This window comes from Rutilus rutilus (genome assembly GCF_951802725.1).
Source record: "Rutilus rutilus genome assembly, chromosome: 24".
Lineage (NCBI taxonomy): Eukaryota > Metazoa > Chordata > Actinopteri > Cypriniformes > Leuciscidae > Rutilus > Rutilus rutilus.
In genome coordinates this window covers 1,972,683-1,991,270 of record NC_140228.1, presented here as the reverse complement: position 1 = coordinate 1,991,270, position 18,588 = coordinate 1,972,683, and the positions used below count along the sequence as shown (strand labels likewise).

At 38.6% G+C, this 18,588-nt stretch overlaps 1 protein-coding gene across 4 annotated transcripts in view; it reads left to right on the top strand.

The window, feature by feature from the left end:
- Positions 1 to 18,588, top strand: part of LOC311283750 (myosin-7-like) — a 40,567-nt gene that overhangs the window by 7,952 nt on the left and 14,027 nt on the right. For 2 of the 4 annotated variants that reach the window (XM_084398423.1, XM_084398420.1), the window contains exons 1-7: positions 17,020 to 17,048; positions 17,123 to 17,149; positions 17,368 to 17,577; positions 17,657 to 17,800; positions 17,880 to 18,036; positions 18,119 to 18,146; positions 18,246 to 18,354. In XM_084398423.1, the coding sequence (XP_084254549.1) occupies positions 17,380 to 17,577; positions 17,657 to 17,800; positions 17,880 to 18,036; positions 18,119 to 18,146; positions 18,246 to 18,354 (636 nt within the window). In that variant the 5' untranslated portion in view covers positions 17,020 to 17,048; positions 17,123 to 17,149; positions 17,368 to 17,379. Of the gene's footprint in view, positions 1 to 51; positions 171 to 259; positions 457 to 610; positions 795 to 913; positions 1,080 to 1,159; positions 1,285 to 1,623; positions 1,933 to 2,026; positions 2,231 to 2,343; positions 2,641 to 2,733; positions 2,839 to 2,967; positions 3,064 to 3,159; positions 3,295 to 4,236; positions 17,049 to 17,122; positions 17,150 to 17,367; positions 17,578 to 17,656; positions 17,801 to 17,879; positions 18,037 to 18,118; positions 18,147 to 18,245; positions 18,355 to 18,588 lie in introns of those variants that run through there. The other 2 variants (XM_084398422.1, XM_084398421.1) reach the window with 2 other exon arrangements.

The following is an 18,588-nucleotide window of genomic DNA, read 5'->3' as shown; positions in this document are numbered from 1 at the left end:
CCATAGTGATGCTTGGAAAAGAAGTCAATATTTTTTAATATTGCATGTTAGGTGAACTTGCCAGACAGCTTGAGGAGAAAAACTCCCTGGTGTCTCAGTTAACCAGAGGCAAGCAGTCCAACACTCAGCAAATTGAAGACCTCAAGAGACAGCTCGAAGAAGAAATCAAGGTTTTCAAAATCTCCTTCTATATCAAACATTTTTGCTAAAATACACTATTGTAATAAACAACTGGCCCCAAATATTTGTTTGTCTTTAGGCTAAGAATGCCCTGGCCCATGCAGTTCAGTCTGCTCGTCATGATGCTGATCTGCTGAGGGAGCAATATGAGGAGGAGCAAGAAGCCAAGGCTGAGCTACAGCGTAGTATGTCCAAGGCAAACTCTGAAGTGGCTCAGTGGAGAACCAAGTATGAAACTGATGCCATCCAGAGGACTGAGGAGCTGGAGGAAGCAAAGTAAGAAACAAACAACATTTAAAAGTTTTGTCTTTAGTAATTAGACACTTTTCTAAATTTTCTGCTATAGTTTGTGGCCTATAAACACATTTAAATACAGTTTAATGAATGATGCTTCTGATGTGTACTATATTTTGTATTTTGATTATTACAGGAAGAAACTGACTCAGCGTCTGCAAGATGCAGAAGAAGCTGTTGAAGCTGTTAATGCTAAATGCTCCTCTTTGGAGAAGACCAAGCACAGGCTGCAGAATGAGATTGAAGATCTCATGGTGGATGTGGAGAGATCTAATGCTGCTGCTGCTGCTCTGGACAAGAAGCAAAGAAACTTTGATAAAGTAAGGAGAGAAAGTACATTTTGTCATTAGCTGGAAAAATGTGCCATTTATTTACAAAACAAAATACCAGCAAACTGCACTGCTCTCATTGACCATTTTGCCTTGTTAAATTTAACCAGGTCCTGGCTGAGTGGAAGCAGAAGTATGAGGAGACCCAAACTGAACTGGAAAGTGCCCAAAAGGAAGCTAGATCTCTGAGCACTGAACTCTTTAAATTGAAAAACTCATATGAGGAGTCATTGGACCACCTGGAGAGCATGAAGAGGGAGAACAAGAATCTCCAAGGTAAGAGTGTTTTTTACAACTCCAAATCATTACTTTAATTGCTTGTATTTGTGAGCTCACATGTTATTTCTATTGCACAGAGGAAATTTCTGACCTCACTGAGCAACTTGGTGCGAGTGGGAAGAATATTCATGAGCTGGAGAAACTACGAAAACAACTGGAGCAGGAGAAACAAGAGATACAAACTGCTCTTGAAGAGGCTGAGGTAAAAGAACAACCATTTTCCCCAAAGTTCTTATTCATTTGACAACTCTTTGATTTAAATCAAGCTGTTGTTTAAAGCAATTGATCATTCCAGATTATTTTAAGGGAGGTCAAATACCAAATATCAAATAGCATCGAAAATTTTTGATGTTAAATTAATAGTAAACGTAAGTTTCTAACTTTGGATAGAGTCTTCTACTTTAGGGTCTTTTCTTTACTACTAAACCATTTGACCAAAACGGCACTGTTTCATTGGCCATTTTGGCCTTGTTAAATTTGGTCCTGGCTGAGTGGAATCAACTCTTTGATTTAAAACAAGCTATTGTTTAACTCTTCATAGGGTTCCCTTGAACATGAGGAAGGCAAGATACTTAGAGCTCAGCTGGAGTTCAATCAGGTCAAAGCTGATATTGAACGTAAGCTGACAGAGAAAGATGAAGAGATGGAGCAGACCAAGAGGAACTTGCAGAGAATGGTGGATACCCTGCAAAGCTCACTGGAATCAGAGACTCGCAGCAGGAATGAAGCTCTCAGACTGAAGAAGAAGATGGAGGGAGACCTCAATGAGATGGAGATTCAGCTCAGCCAGGCTAACAGACAGGCATCAGAAGCCCAGAAGCAACTCAGGGGTCTCCATGGACATCTCAAAGTATGACGAATCTTCGAATCAAGATTTTATGATGCTTAGGTGAAATCCAACCTAGTTCTTCACTCTTTTCATTTGTAAAACTTGTACTTTACAGGATACCCAACTGCAACTAGACGACGCTCTTCGTGGTAATGATGATCTCAAAGAGAACTTCGCCATTGTGGAAAGACGCAACAATCTGCTGCAGGCTGAACTGGATGAGCTGAGATCCATGGTGGAACAAACTGAGAGAGGAAGGAAACTGGCTGAGCAGGAACTGCTGGATGTCAGTGAGAGAGTTCAGCTCCTGCATTCTCAGGTATCACTAATTAGGACTCTGTAATTATACTATGAAAAAACTATGCCTAAATCCCCTCTTAGTACACAATATAAACTAGAGACTACATGGTTGTCAACATTGTCTATGTTCAGAACATCAGCCTGCTGAATCAGAAGAAGAAGCTGGAGGGAGATAATACTCAGCTTCAGACTGAGGTTGAGGAGGCAGTGCAGGAGTGCAGGAATGCTGAGGAAAAAGCCAAGAAGGCCATCACTGATGCTGCCATGATGGCAGAGGAGCTGAAGAAGGAGCAGGACACCAGTGCTCATCTGGAGCGCATGAAGAAGAACATGGAGCAGACCATCAAGGACCTGCAGCACCGTCTGGATGAGGCTGAGCAGATCGCCATGAAGGGAGGCAAGAAGCAGGTCCAGAAACTGGAAGCCAGAGTAAGTTTTTAGAAACAAGTATACAGTGTTTTCTGTAAAATGCTTATTCTAAAATGTAACATTTTTATACTAAAATTGTTACACATCTGTTAGGTGAGAGAGCTGGAAAGTGAGGTGGAGATAGAACAGAGAAAGGTCAGTGACTCGGTCAAGGGGATTCGTAAATATGAGAGACGCATCAAAGAGCTCACCTACCAGGTAGGAAAAATGTTGCCTACTAACAATTTTGCCCCTGGTTGATTTGATCATGTTATTAAAAAAAAAAAAAAAAACGTACAGTATTTAAATGTATATTGTATATACTAAAAACATTTTTGCTTTGCATAGACTGAGGAAGACCGAAAGAATCTGGCTCGCCTGCAGGATCTGGTGGACAAACTCCAGCTGAAGGTCAAATCCTACAAGAGATCTGTTGAGGATGCGGTGAGTATTTTCCTCCACTGGTGCCATCACATTATACGACTTCAGTTGCAATTGTATCTTTTGATTTTTACAAATGATGTTGTGTGTAATCTTTAGGAAGAACAAGCCAATTCCAATCTGGGCAAGTTTCGTAAGATACAGCATGAGCTGGATGAGGCAGAGGAGAGGGCTGATATTGCTGAATCTCAGGTCAACAAGCTGAGAGCCAAGAGCCGCGATACAGGATCCAAGGTAAGAGTAGGCACAAGTGATTTTGGTCACAAAAATAAAAATCTCAGAAAAGCCACAAATAAATAGTCACAGTTAATTCGACTTGATAGTTCAACTCTATATCTGCACTTTTTAGGTTGTGTTAACATTTGGCATGTTTGGTTTGATTAAACCGGACCCTGGTGCGATTGCTCTGTTAGTGCGGTTAATTTGAATAAGTGTGAACGCTGCCTTCCGAACCCTGGTGTGCACCAAACAAGTGGACCGAGACCGCTGAAATAAATCCAAACAAACTCTGGTAGGGTTCGAACAAATATGAATGCAACACATACCAAAGACATGTAAACAAACCAAAAACAGGAAGATGAGACCCTAAAAAGGACAGAATACTGACGCATACCTGTTTTTTCTCGTTATAGTCTGATGCTGCCATCACAGTTCGGTAAAGACATTAGAAATACATCTCCTAGCAGCAGATCTTCGTTTGTGTAGCAGATCTTCCGCTGTTTTGACTCCTTTTGACACACATTTTTTAAGCTCCTCATGAATTGTCAGCTGGTCAAAATACCATCATATGTAGGATACACATATACAACGAGCGCATTTAGCCCAGCACACATCATTGTTTTGAAAGTTCGGTACGTATCGTCACAAAATAGGCAATACGCCATAAAAGCCGACCAATCAGGTTGTGAATGTGATTTTTTTTTTTAGGTTTTTAATGGCTGGACCAAACGAACCAAGCGAACCGAACTACAAGTGTGAACACACCCTTAGTGACTTTAAGATATGAATAGCAAGTAGTTTCAAGAACTACACTTGATTAAATGAATTTTGCTATTTAACACGTGTGGCTATTAAAAAAGCAAACAAACATCAATATTGATAAGCGGTGTAGAATTTAGGCCATTTTGCACTGGATCAGCTTACCTTTAACATTTTTTTCCTTTTTCTTCCTAACAGAAGGGGGCTGATGAAGAGTGAAAATATTAGATGGATCTCTCTAAACATTGATTGCTGTGACAATCTCTTCTGTAGTTCTGTAGAATAAACCAAACATGAAAATGAATACCTCATCCTCTTTTTTTAACAATGTAGACATTGCAAAATCCCAACATGATCCTAAACAAAAGGTAAATCAGTTGACTGAATGTACTCTATGTGCCACAGACTAGGCTGTCTAGTCTAAGTTCTAATTCAAACTCAAAATGTTCTTAAATTGTCATTTGAAGTAGGGTCAACCATACAAAGATACAGGGTGTTTACTAGTTTTATCAAACTAATACAAACCACATAATGCAGTTTAAGCTGTAAGCCACTGACAATTACACTGTATGTTTTGACACAGCTCATCCCCAGGGAATAAAATAAAATGAAGGCATTATGATTTAAAGTACACATGGATCTATTATAATGCCTCCATCAAAGCCATTAAATTAGATTTATTCAGTTTTGGCAGAGCAGTAAAATGCAGGAAAAAAATTTAAATTCAAGTACCATATAATAATAGCCAACATACACTCACCTAAAGGATTATTAGGAACACCATACTAATACTGTGTTTGACCCCCTTTCGCCTTCAGAACTGCCTTAATTCTACGTGGCATTGATTCAACAAGGTGCTGAAAGCATTCTTTAGAAATGTTGGCCCATATTGATAGGATAGCATCTTGCAGTTGATGGAGATTTGTGGGATGCACATCCAGGGCACGAAGCTCCCGTTCCACCACATCCCAAAGATGCTCTATTGGGTTGAGATCTGGTGACTGTGGGGGCCATTTTAGTACAGTGAACTCATTGTCATGTTCAAGAAACCGATTTGAAATGATTCGAGCTTTGTGACATGGTGCATTATCCTGCTGGAAGTAGCCATCAGAGGATGGGTACATGGTGGTTATAAAGGGATGGACATGGTCAGAAACAATGCTCAGGTAGGCCGTGGCATTTAAATGATGCCCAATTGGCACTAAGGGGCCTAAAGTGTGCCAAGAAAACATCCCCCACACCATTACACCACCACCACCAGTCTGCACAGTGGTAACAAGGCATGATGGATCCATGTTCTCATTCTGTTTACGCCAAATTCTGACTCTACCATCTGAATGTCTCAACAGAAATCCAGACTCATCAGACCAGGCAACATTTTTCCAGTCTTCAACTGTCCAATTTTGGTGAGCTCGTGCAAATTGAAGCCTCTTTTTCCTGTTTGTAGTGGAGATGAGTGGTACCCGGTGGGGTCTTCTGCTGTTGTAGCCCATCCGCCTCAAGGTTGTGCGTGTTGTGGCTTCACAAATGCTTTGCTGCATACCTCGGTTGTAACGAGTGGTTATTTCAGTCAAAGTTGCTCTTCTATCAGCTTGAATCAGTCGGCCCATTCTCCTCTGACCTCTAGCATCAACAAGGCATTTTCGCCCACAGGACTGCCGCATACTGGATGTTTTTCCCTTTTCACACCATTCTTTGTAAACCCTAGAAATGGTTGTGCGTGAAAATCCCAGTAACTGAGCAGATTGTGAAATACTCAGACCGGCCCGTCTGGCACCAACAACCATGCCACGCTCAAAATTGCTTTCCCATTCTGACATTCAGTTTGGAGTTCAGGAGATTGTCTTGACCAGGACCACACCCCTAAATGCATTGAAGCAACTGCCATGTGATTGGTTGATTAGATAATTGCATTAATGAGAAATTGAACAGGTGTTCCTAATAATCCTTTAGGTGAGTGTAGACCATTACATCTCTATGGTGAATGTGAATTATCATTCGAATTACAGGCAATATAAATTATTGTTGTGAGCAGCAATCATTGATAGTCTAAGAATTACAGTTCAGCTCTATCAGCAGAATCTCTTTCTCATCAATTATGTTGGCAATATATTAATTCTAAACCTAAAGTAATCTCCACAATTCTGTGAATGTGAGAGCTGCAATAGTCAGTCACCACCACTTGAGAGCAGCACCACCATTAAATCTCATATGATGCATTGTTTCTAGGAGTCCATGTAAAGCAGGGTGGGGCAAGTTGTCACAACTTTTTATTCCTTTAATTTTTCAGTGTAGGTTTATTTTTGAACATCAATTCATGAATGCACACTTTACATATAAAGGCTTCAAAAATCTTTTACCATTTACACTGGTATTGCTTAGGGAAAAACGTTTTTACTACAACTTTGCAATAAGGTTCAATTTGTTGTTGTTAATGCATTATGTACCATGTACAACAATGTATCAATTTACGTAAAGGTTTATGCTATATTTAAATACACAAATTTTCATTAACTCATTAAAAGTTTGAAAAAATGTATATGCAGAAATTAATATTAACCTATATTCCTATGCTGTAAAACCATTGTTCATTGTTAGTTCATGTTACCGAATGCATAAACAAATGCATAAATGAACTAAACCTTATTGTAAAGTGTTTACACTAACAGTAACAAATGAGAAAAGACTGTGTATGTGAGAGAGTATAACATGCAATAACTCTCTCAATATCCTGATGTTTATGATAATACTCTTGAGAACACAATATTGCTTTAAAGTGTTTTGGGTAGCACTTAATTGTACAGTCCTTTTCTGCATGTACATACTATGTACTTATTGTAAGACCTTTTTAACACATTTTAAGACCATAAAGATTGAAATTTAAGACCTACAATGACGCATTGCCAAAAAAATATTCAAATCAAAGAATTCATTTTATTTCAATGAATTCAGTAATTGAAAAAGCATAAATTTAATTTACAGATAAAGCAATCACATTAGTAACCTTCCACACCCAACAACACGTGTCAGAGAAAAGAACAGAATCAGATATACATTTTTTTATAGAAAATTGTACTTTGCATATTATACTGTAAAAAACACATAATTAGTTGATTTTAGTTGATCATAGTTGATCATAACTAGAGATGAAATGGCATGAAACTTTCATTTCATGATTATAGTGACAAAAATTATCACGGTTATCACAGAATCCTGTTCAAAAAGTACTAAAACTACACAATGAAATCAATTCACCAAGTTTATGTTGAAAACCAGCAAATAACAAATAAAATTAGCATCAATATGCACTTTTTGTTTACATAAACATTAAAATAATACCATTAAAAATGACAGCCAGATTTTAAAAGTGTCTTGGAACGTTATATACTAACATGTACAAGTTCAAATAAAGTTTTGACAAAAAAGGTTTTTATAAAAAGATAAACCTCACATATTTCAGACTTTAAATCATTTTTTTTATAAAAAGAATGAGTCAAAAAAGATAAATTACTGACATTTACAATGCACTTTAGCTTATCTTTTATTATTAATAGTAAAATATGGTCCGATTTTCCCGTGGCGTCTGTCGTTGCTATGCAACCATGCACTGCGCTCTCCAAAATGACAAAGAAGTTTTAGTGGCTAATGGATTTCCACCACCGAAAAACGCTTGCTGTAGCTCTGCTACAAGATTTATTTACGGAGAAGAGAAAAACACCCGTAGTGTTTGGGTGCACCCCCATCCTTCCAGTTGACTGAGCTTTCAATGTTGTTACGGAAAGGGCGAAGCTGATTGGTTGGTTCTTGTCACATGACCTGCGGTGCGTTTGCGGTATTCTGAAGAGTTGAGGTTTTTTTATCTCGCTGCGCCTGGAAAAAAACAAGCTTCAATTATGAGCGCTTACCGCGTGCCTACATTTTAACGAACTTGAGCATGCAAAAGACACGATATGTGAACGGCCTGTTGGCGAGCTACCTCAAATCAGGCCACGAGCTACTGGTAGCTCGCGAGCGACGTGTTGGAGACCCCTGCTCTAGAGCTCCGCTTTGTAGGCTACGACTCGATACTTTTTTGCTACTTTGTAATAACTTTCTGCGGCCAGCGTTTCTGGAAATTAACGAGGGTAAAACCTTTTTTAGACCTGACTAAATGAAATTTAAGACCGCGGATGAAAATCTGGCTGTTTTTAAGACGGTTTAAGGCCTTAAATTTAAAGTTCAGAATTTTAGACTTTTTTTTTTAAGACCCCGCGGGAACCCTGCTTAACCCATGTAGTTACCATATATTACCAGCATTTTCGGACAAAGTCGGACACGTAACGGTAATTAACATGATTAGCCTTTTGATTGACTACATCAGTGGTCTTCACTATTTTTTTCATGAGAACCGCACTGATAGGACAAAGTCAGTAGGAGAGCCATTTTTACCGTAAAGTATAAAAAGTTACATCCAGTCATAAATACTATGTCTGCTTATCAATCTGTCACCCCTGAACAGTCCATATGTAATGCAATAAATACAAAAGGGTGGGGAAAAAAAACTTTCTTTATGATTTACCAGTCAAATTTGTAACTGAGACAAGATGATTTCCCTTAATGAAAAAAAAAAAAAAAAAAAAATTTCCAGAATACATTCATCCCAGAATGACCTTAAGTTATTTTTTTCTACATTAGCCCATCATGTATCCAACCATCCAAGAGCAGCATTAAGAGCTGGAAAGACCGCCATAACTGGCATCTCCGCAGACACTGGATATGTTTACATGCACAACTTTTGTTTCAATCGAACTGAATTCATTCCGATTGATGAATCTGAATGTATTGTAGTTTACATGAACGCTAAACATCGTGATTTGATACATGATCGGGTTGATGTGCGCGTTTATAAGCCAAAGGTTCAAATCGGAATAGATTTTTTGACATGCGCACACTGCACAAATATACAAAGTTTCCCGCTGTTGTAGCTTAATAACCATTCTCCTACATTGGTTCTTATTTGTTTTAAACAGCAGACTTAATATTTATCCAATTCTGGTCATAATTTGGAGACTATGAACATATGAACCGTTGTGCCGTGCTGTTTGTATTTATCACGCAGTAAAAATGCCCAAACCCAGTCGTCTGTGGATTAGAATCTGAAACAAGGACTGGTGAGCCGTTGTCCTGCTCTACTTCACAGATGTTGACTGAAAGGAGAATTATAGAATGACAGGACACTCATTTATATGACACTTTATTCATCAGGAGAACAGCTCCTTCGGCACGTCATACGTCGTCCTTTCAGTTTCGGTTTTCAATCGATGAAGTGTTTACATGTTCTCTCGATAAACCACGCCTTTCAATCCGATCGAAATTATCTGTAATAGAGCTGACACTTTGAGTTTGTAATGGGTTATGTTATAGCCCTATTTGTTTTTAATGTTTTTATGAAATATCTGTAGTGACCGCATGATCATATCACCGTACTTTTTACCGCCATGCGAGCCACAAATTAAAGCATGGCGAGCCGCATGAGGCTTGCGAGCCGTGCAATGAGTAACACTGAACTATATTATCAAACAGCTAATAATGTGTTGCTAATGTAACACAAACCATGTTCCCGTTTGCCATCTGCCTTCTAAAACTCAGCATCCTTAGAAACACTTTGAACAACTTTGAATGTCAGTAAAGAAAGGCATATAGTTCATCATAACATCGTAATATACATGATATACATAATTCACCCGCTATATTGCTAAATGTACACAATTTTTCATATCAACAGAAAAATATACGGAGATAGCATGGCTTCTCGAGACCCCCTGCTTCGCAGTTAATTATATGCTAAAGCCCACCCCGCACGTTGATCTGATTTTGAGACTGTCTTAGATGTTTTGACAGTTTTAAGAAGAAAATACTCAGCAATGGTGTTGACTCATGAATTTACACATGGCTAGTCTTAAAGCAAATTAAAAACACCAGATAAACACATAAACATTAAAAACTTGATTTTCACCACAGGGGGTCTTTAAACGTTTTGGGTGAGTAACTACATTTCGCAGACGTGATAATTGATAGACTTTGAAAAATGTGCCAAAGCAATAGAGAAAAACTGTAATGGTTCTCACATATTATGACCATGCGACCATGAGTTTAATTCAATATTTATGAAATATGGTATTTAAAACATTTTTCCTGTCAATTACAACACTGAGCAACTAAAAATCAAAAAGAAAAAGCATTGCTTTGCATTACCTTCATCTGTGCTTCAGAGATGTGTTGGATCTTCTCCTGCAGGGAGCACAGTGTTTGTGTGTGGCTGAGATAGAAAAATCAGAGACAAAAGAGTGAGGGAAAAATAAACATTTGTAGAGCAGAGGTCAAAGTCATGCTAATTTGCCTAATGGAAGCACATAATGTGTTCTTGTGGAGAACAATCAAATTCAGATAGATAGATAGAGGTACATCATGCAAATATTAATACCTGTATTCTCTGATTCTCTGTCTCCATGATCCAGCTGGCTCGAACAAGGGCAAAGAAGAAATGACAAGCAACTCAAAGGAGCAAAAGCATCATGTGACGTCCATTGGACACCCTCAGTCTCCATTAATAGCCTGCACAATGGGTCAAGTCATTGACCTTCTGGTGAAGTGAGACGACAAAGGGCCTAAACAGTTGAGAATGAACCGCCTCCGTCTCAGGGAAGAGTGTGGATGGGAATGTTCCACCTCGTCATAGCAAGAGATGGACCTGGCAGCTAAAGGAAAAAAGACAGGATGTGAAGGTTCTCCAGATCTCCTGTTAATCCAGTGTAAAGGACTTAAGGCACTCGTGCAAACCACTAAAATCATGTAAGCAACATGCCACAAATAATTTCTTCTTAATAAGAAAAACAAACAGGCAGAATTAACTTATATATCCCTAAATATAAGTATACAAATATTTATTGATTATAAGAATATCTGATAGGATGTTGTCTGATTTATACACAAAAATGTTTGCCACAGTTTATGCAGGTTAAGAACATTTACTTTTAGCTGCATGACATAAAACCGAAATCGAGATATGGCTTAGTGCAATTATCAAATTGCAAAGGCTGTGATTGAATTGTTCTCACACACAACCAGCTCGTTATGCATTTGTGTTAGTGTTGTATTATATAGTTTTAATGTAAAAAAACAAACAAATAATTATATTTTTTACATACTCAATTTTTTTTTTCACAGTGGAATATTACAATAGTAATATTTCTTTCGTTTTTATTCAGTAATTTTAAATTTTTTATTTAATAATAATATTAATTATTATTTTATAGCCGTATTGATATATAATCACAACATTTTACCTACAGCCCTACAAACAAGCACAGCAAACCTGATTATTTTTATCGCATTTTAAATCACAATTACAATTTGTGACAGAAAAATCGCAATTGGATTTTTTTCCCTACATTGTGCAGCTCTATTTTATTTGTCATCTTGATCTGTCCGTTACAGAACTACTCAATAGGTAGGAGAGATGTGACAAGTGCCTGCTGTTTCTCAAGATGCAGTGGCTTCAACAGAGATGCTAAATAAAGGAGGGTAAGGAGGGGGTTGATTAACACATGATGAAGAAAGTGTGGCATCTTTAACACTTGTCACTTGTGCTATGCTAAGAGCTTCATAAAGCTTGGCACATACAGTATTATATGTGAGAGGAGCCTCTGACACATAAAAAGCTTAAAAATGGTTATAAACTTGACAATGACCATTTTCCTTAGACATACAGGTAATGTGATACATTTGAGCCAATTTGTGCATTAACATAGTTCAATGAGAGGTAGCCATAGCTTTTAAAAGTTCAATATCTCAAGCATGGCATAGAGGAGGCATTAGGTCATGTGACTGATGGATGTCTACAGATGAGACATGGCCAACATACTATCTGATCTCTTCTATCACAGAGGCACTCAAAGGGATTTATCAGGTTATCTTTGTCCTCAGGGCTAAAGTAAAAGAAACAATGCCGCGTAAACAAGACAACTTGAAGGGTATGGCCCCTCGGTCAGCTCTCTGAAGGACAGCAACAGACTTCAAGCACTTCAACAGACTCATTCAGTGCTTTGAAGCATATTGGGGCCATACGTCAAGCTTTAAGCCTGGGCACATGATGCAGCAGATGCACAATGTATTTAGAAAACCCATACTGGTCAGAGTACATTTATATAGTTTTTTTAAATATTTTTTTAACAATGCATAGAATTGTACTGTTTGAAATATTTTATATCATTTGAATACATGCAAAATATTATATTTTTAAGTTATAAAATGTTGATAATTAAAATGTCAACTGCACACTGAACTAAAATCAAATTCAAGGGTAATTTGACTTTTAAATAATACAATGAAAGAGAGAGTGAGTTTGAATGAGAGATGCAGTTTACAGCTTTCTTATTCCTTTTAACATTTATTTCACACTGGTTTTATTTTTATTTTTGTACGAATCATTACTTAATTAAAACATTAAAACAGAGATAGTATTATAAACATATATTTTGCAATTAAATGAAAAGATATGGACAAGGTGTAATCATTTCATGGCGTGGAATGGAACTCACCCGGCAGTGGTTACACAAACAATACTTGACAAAGACACATGGCAAACATGAGGGCTTAAATACACAAGACCAATGACTGAACAAGACACACATGTGCACAATGAAACAATGACAACACAGAACACATGGCAGAACACATGAGGGCCAGGGAATCACATGACAAGACAGGAAACATGACTGACATGAAACATAAACCAAAACCCAAAACAACCTGTGACACAATGTAAAGTATTCAAAATAATTTGTTAATAACTTGTACATGGTACATTTTAAGGCTTTTAAGACCTTTTTTTAAGACCTGCACAAATAAAATGAAGTCGAAATGCTCACTGCCAGACCGTGCCCAGTATGGTACAGATAATGAGGAAACTGCTCTTTTATTGAGAATTTGGGTGAAACAGAAACAAAGTTTAAATCAAACAAAAGATTTTCCACCCGGACCTCCTCCAAGGGAAGGAGTGGTGTGATCCCTACCTCCTTGTTCAGAGCAGCTCCCTTCATCTCTGGGTCGCATGTCTCAGGGCCACTTCAATGGACGCCTGAGGGACGGGCTGTGTCACCTTCCTGTGGGGGGCTCGACGTTTAGACCGAGGTTTTGGATGTGATCATCGACGAGCCGACTGGGGAGCCCTCTGCAACCTGGTGGCGGAGGTATCCCGCCGGGGCAAGATGTGTTTGATGGCCTCCGTCTGCTTTTGGACTGCCGAGAACTGCTGGGCAAAGTCCTGGACAGTGTCGCAGAAGAGGGTGCCTTGCGAGATGGGGTGTTGAGAAAGTGCACTTTGTCTGCATCCCGCAGTTTCAAGTTTCTGCAAGTTTCAGCCAGAGATGTCATTCCTGGGCCACCAAGATGGACATCGTCTGGCCGAGGGCCCGCGCTGTGACCTTGGTCGCCTGGAGGGCAAAGTCAGTGGCCAAGTGCAGTTCCTGCACCAACTCTCGTGCAGTTCTTTGAATGCTAACGACAATCTCCATGGTAAACCCTGTCCATTCCATTCCGTCAGGTATGGAGGATTTTTTGGCTTACATGGGACGTTAAGTAGATTACAACTTAGCGAGAGCAGTTGCCAACAGGCATTCTACAGCTTGCTATCATCTGCATCGCCAACACTCGTACCACACACAGTTCAGTGGTTGTGGCGCTGTCCATAGGGAACCCTAATGTAAGTCGACATAATGTCGAACGTGACTGACAGAAAGGGAATGTCTAGGCTACTGTTGTACCCTCATTCCCTGATGGAGGGAACGGAGACGTTATGTCCCTCCTGCAACAACCTTGAACTACCCCGTTAAATGGCCAGGACAATGTCTGGGCTCCTCAGCACAAACCTTATGAGTGGATGCATGTCGCCATCTTATAAACCCGTATGTATGGGGAGTGGCTAGGCATGTGAATTCCACTAGCCAATTTCATTCGCCTTTTTTCTAAAAATCAGAGGTGTTTGGGGCTCCAAGTGAGACCCCTAATGTCAATCGACATAACGTCTCCATTCCCACCACCAGGAAATGAACTTTTTTTTTTCTTCTTTTTTTACAAAAACAAGTTTTACAAAAATATTTATAAATATTTATAAAAACCTTTCAACATTTTTTAAGAAAAGGGATAAACCAAAATTATAAGTGATTATACATATTATTTTAAAATATTATACATAATATTCTAGATGCCTTATTTTTCTAGATTTTTAAAAAGCACATTAGCTTCTTATTGATCCGCCAGTTAATATTTACAAGCTATGTAAAAATATTGGTCGATCTTCACATTAATCTACGGTTACGCTAGATTGTTAGCATGCGAAATTTCGTTGGACAAGGCAACAGTCGTGATATAATGTTAAGCTCTGCAGCATCTGCAGGTTTTCGTTATAGTTAAAGCTGCAGTAGGGAGTTTTTAGAAAACGTTGACTTAGCCTGAAAATTTGAACAAGCACAACTTACAGGTCACTCCCCCTTGCTCTCTGCTGCGCTACAGCCCTCCCTCCACAGCCCCTCCTCCACCACAACGGAGCCTGCCGTGAACGCGCAGGCTAGTAAGCAGGGTCAACGATGACGGCGGATAAACAGTTATGGCACATTCACTGGTAGGGACGAAACATCAACAATATGCTTTACATTGACTATGGCCTGCCCATACTTTGACTACAAACTTGGTCCTCAAATCATTAAGTATTTTGCAATACATGTAATGTAACTTTATAACGTTGCACTCTTTCAATAAGTTATAAATAGCTAGTAAGATAATATAACGGTAACTAACGTTACAGTATGTACGTAATTATTCTAGCGATATGTAATGCTAAATAAGGTTTGCTAGTACATTATTTCAGCAACATGACAAGCCAGTGAATTAGCAGGTTTCAATTGTTGCTTTGCACAGTGTGTGACATTTTATCTGTATGTTATGCGGCTAGAGTTTTTACACTGAGTCAATGGGCTCCGACAGGCTTGTTTATCGTCATCGGTCTTTTTCATGGTCTTTTTCCGTTTACCTGTCTTTGTTGTATGAGCAGGTGCCACTCGAGAAATTGGCAGTTTTGGTTGTTTGTCCGCCATTAGCACAGTTGCGGCACACCGGCAATCTTGATTTTGAAAGACGGTACGCGCTGTGCGAGAGAGGGGTGTGATCAGAGCGTACACGAGCTTGATTGACACTGCTAAGACATTCCTCCTGGCTCTGATTGGTTGTTTCTGACCGGGAGCGGTGTATTTCTACAAATGGCAATAGGACCACTGGGAGGAGCCAGAGGAGCTTGATTTTTTCACAGATTATCTGTCTCATATTCTACTGTCAGGACATAATGACAGTTTTAACAAATATGTAAAAAATACATTTTTACAAAAGTTACCTACTGCAGCTTTAACTATAATAAGCTTGTTTTTAACCCCACTGTTTATCTTATTTCCTTGCCACTGTTGTGTTTAATCAATGTGCCATTGTTTAATGCTTAAAAATTACACCTACTCCAGCTTTTAAATCCAATTTTTAGTAGCAAAACTAGCTGCATGGTCTGAAGAAGAAGACAGGAAGTAGAGACACAATGGATTCCTATTTAACCCAACAGATGCAAGACCATTCTAGTGCACCAGTGACAAAAGGAAGCTCCGATTACAAACTTTATTAGACATAAGGTTGACCCCATTTCTTCCATTCTTGCTCCTGAGTTTTAATAAACAAGGGTAAATAGACAGGTCAGAATGAGGCTCTGTAAAGGATGAGGGGCCAAGAATAGATTGCCTAAGTGATAAGACTAAGTAAGGTGCTTGTTGAGAGGGTGCAGAATAACTGAGGGATGAGAGGTCATGGCAGGCCAGAAACCTCACAAAAGGTCTTGAGTGATGGATCACACAGCTCAACAACAAATCAACGCTGTAGAGCTGTTTAGAAACAGATCTGGGGCTAAGACGATTAGTTTGACCTGCTTGCCATGTTCTATCTGTTAAGAAGGAATAATTATAAGCACCATCCTGTTAACTGATGCACAGAAAAAGTAACACTGCTGTAATGTATTCAGAATATATTAACTTCTGTAAACATACAAATTAGATTTTGTATCTTACAGAAAACTTTTCTGTATAAGAATATATCTTTTTGAAGAAAGATTGGGTTTGAACATGGATGAACATGAATGAAGCTGTTCTCCATTTGAATGACTGCTAATGAACTTGTAAAACACACATGATGGATATAGCTTTGGGAAATCTAGAAAGGTCATAGGAACAAACTAGAACAAGCGTTGCAGCTGTCTCGGCATTAGGCAAGAACAAAAGGTCGCAAGTGCAGATATTCATTGTTGCCATTACAGCTGTCTACTGACATTTTTTTCTGTTCTGTGACAGCCGTCTTGTTCGTGAAGCATTGTTACCTTGTCTTGATCCTTGAACACAAAGATAAACCTGTGAAATTCCCAGTGCATGCCTGTCTCTCTTTGAGGACAGAAAATGGCATAGTTTAAGAAAAGCATCATAGTGCATTATTGCTGGAATCTAACTGTCAATTAAGCAATTTTATTAAAAAAGGATTGTGTGTTCATCTATGGTTCATATACATTATATATACAAGAGTCTCTACATCTATAATGCTTTACACACACACACACACACACACACACACACACACACACACACACACACACACACACACACATTTCAGTATACAAACACTTTAGTAAAGATCTGATATCTTTAAAAAAGAAGATATACATATGGGCCAAAAATAGCATCATTGTGATTTAGATCCTTTCTGATCGTGTTGCATTACCATTTCCACATGCCAAACTACTGTGACTCACAAAGATTTTTTCAGGCACCCAAAAAGAGCTACACACACAAGTGACCATATACAGATGGTCAACGTCACACTCATTGTGCCTCTATATAAAGAGATAAGTTACAGCACAATATTGCAAGCTCACATCATTGTGCCATCTAAAGGTAAGAGCACACATAATTTAGATTAAATTGTTCATGAGGACTTCTCATTAATTATGTTTCTTTTTTATTGAAAGGACTTTCTTGGGTTTGGATTTAATCTGGTAAGGCATGCTTTTATAAAGGTCAACACAATGTGTATATAGTATATTGTATATTATAGTATATGTATGTTTTATGGAATATTTTCTTTATGAATGCAATCATTTCTGTTGAAAGACCAATAAATAATTAAAAATACAGTATATTTATAAATAATTAAATTGTATTTAATTGTAAACAAGTTTTACAAGTTCTAAGAATTTTGTCATCTATGCCTCAGTCTGATTGAAAGATGGTGGATGTGATGTCAGAGTTCGGGGCAGCTGCCCCGTTCTTACGAAAGTCAGACAAGGAGCGTCTGGAGGCCCAAACTCGCCCCTTCGACATGAAGAAAGAATGCTTTGTGACCGACCCTGCGGTTGAGTTCGTCAAAGCCACCATCACCAGTAGAGACGGTGACAAAGTCACTGCTGAAACTGAATTCGGAAAGGTAAGATCTAATCTCTGCATTGTTGTAGATTGTAGACAGAAGTAGAGAGTGACTGTCAAAACATTTTTGTTATCCACAGACAGTAACTGTGAAGGAGATTGATGTTCACCCCCAGAACCCGCCAAAGTTTGATAAAATTGAGGACATGGTGATGTTCACCTTCCTGCACGAGCCCGCTGTGCTGTTTAACCTCAAAGAGCGTTACGCAGCCTGGATGATCTACGTGAGTCGAGTCTTAAAACACTCACACGTTCTCTTTATCTTGCATGAGCAGATCGAAACCTTCTGTGAATATTTTACAGACCTACTCTGGGCTCTTCTGTGTCACTGTGAACCCCTACAAGTTTTTGCCAGTGTACAACCAGGAAGTCGTCAATGCCTATAGAGGAAAGAAACGAAATGAGGCCCCTCCACACATCTTCTCCATCTCAGACAATGCCTACCAGTACATGCTGTCAGGTGATGATCTGACTTGTCATTTTTTGGTTGAGTTCTAATGCAATTTCAAATGTTAAGTTTCTTATGTTTTATTTTCTCACAGACAGAGAAAACCAGTCTGTCCTGATCACGTATGTAATAGATATTATGACGTACCAAAATACTCCTCCTTTTACCAATATTTTCTATGCTGCATTTTATCAGCCATTTAATTCTGTTTTTATCCTAAGTGGAGAATCCGGTGCTGGAAAGACTGTGAACACTAAAAAAGTAATCCAGTACTTTGCGAGCATTGCAGCAGCATCGCCTGGCAAGAAGGATCCATCAATGGAGAAAAAGGTGCTTAATTCCCCAAAAATGGCTTATTATGGATGGATGAATGAATATACCTTCTATATAACCTTCTATATAACCGACCATATAATGAATGGTCTTCGTTTCTTAAACATTGAAGTCACAAATTGTCATAATTTGATACTCCCTTACTTACCATATTGCAATACATTAACACGTAAACAAAAAACATTTTTGTTTTCCCAATTAGTTTTCTACAGTGACTTAGGTTCTCTATGG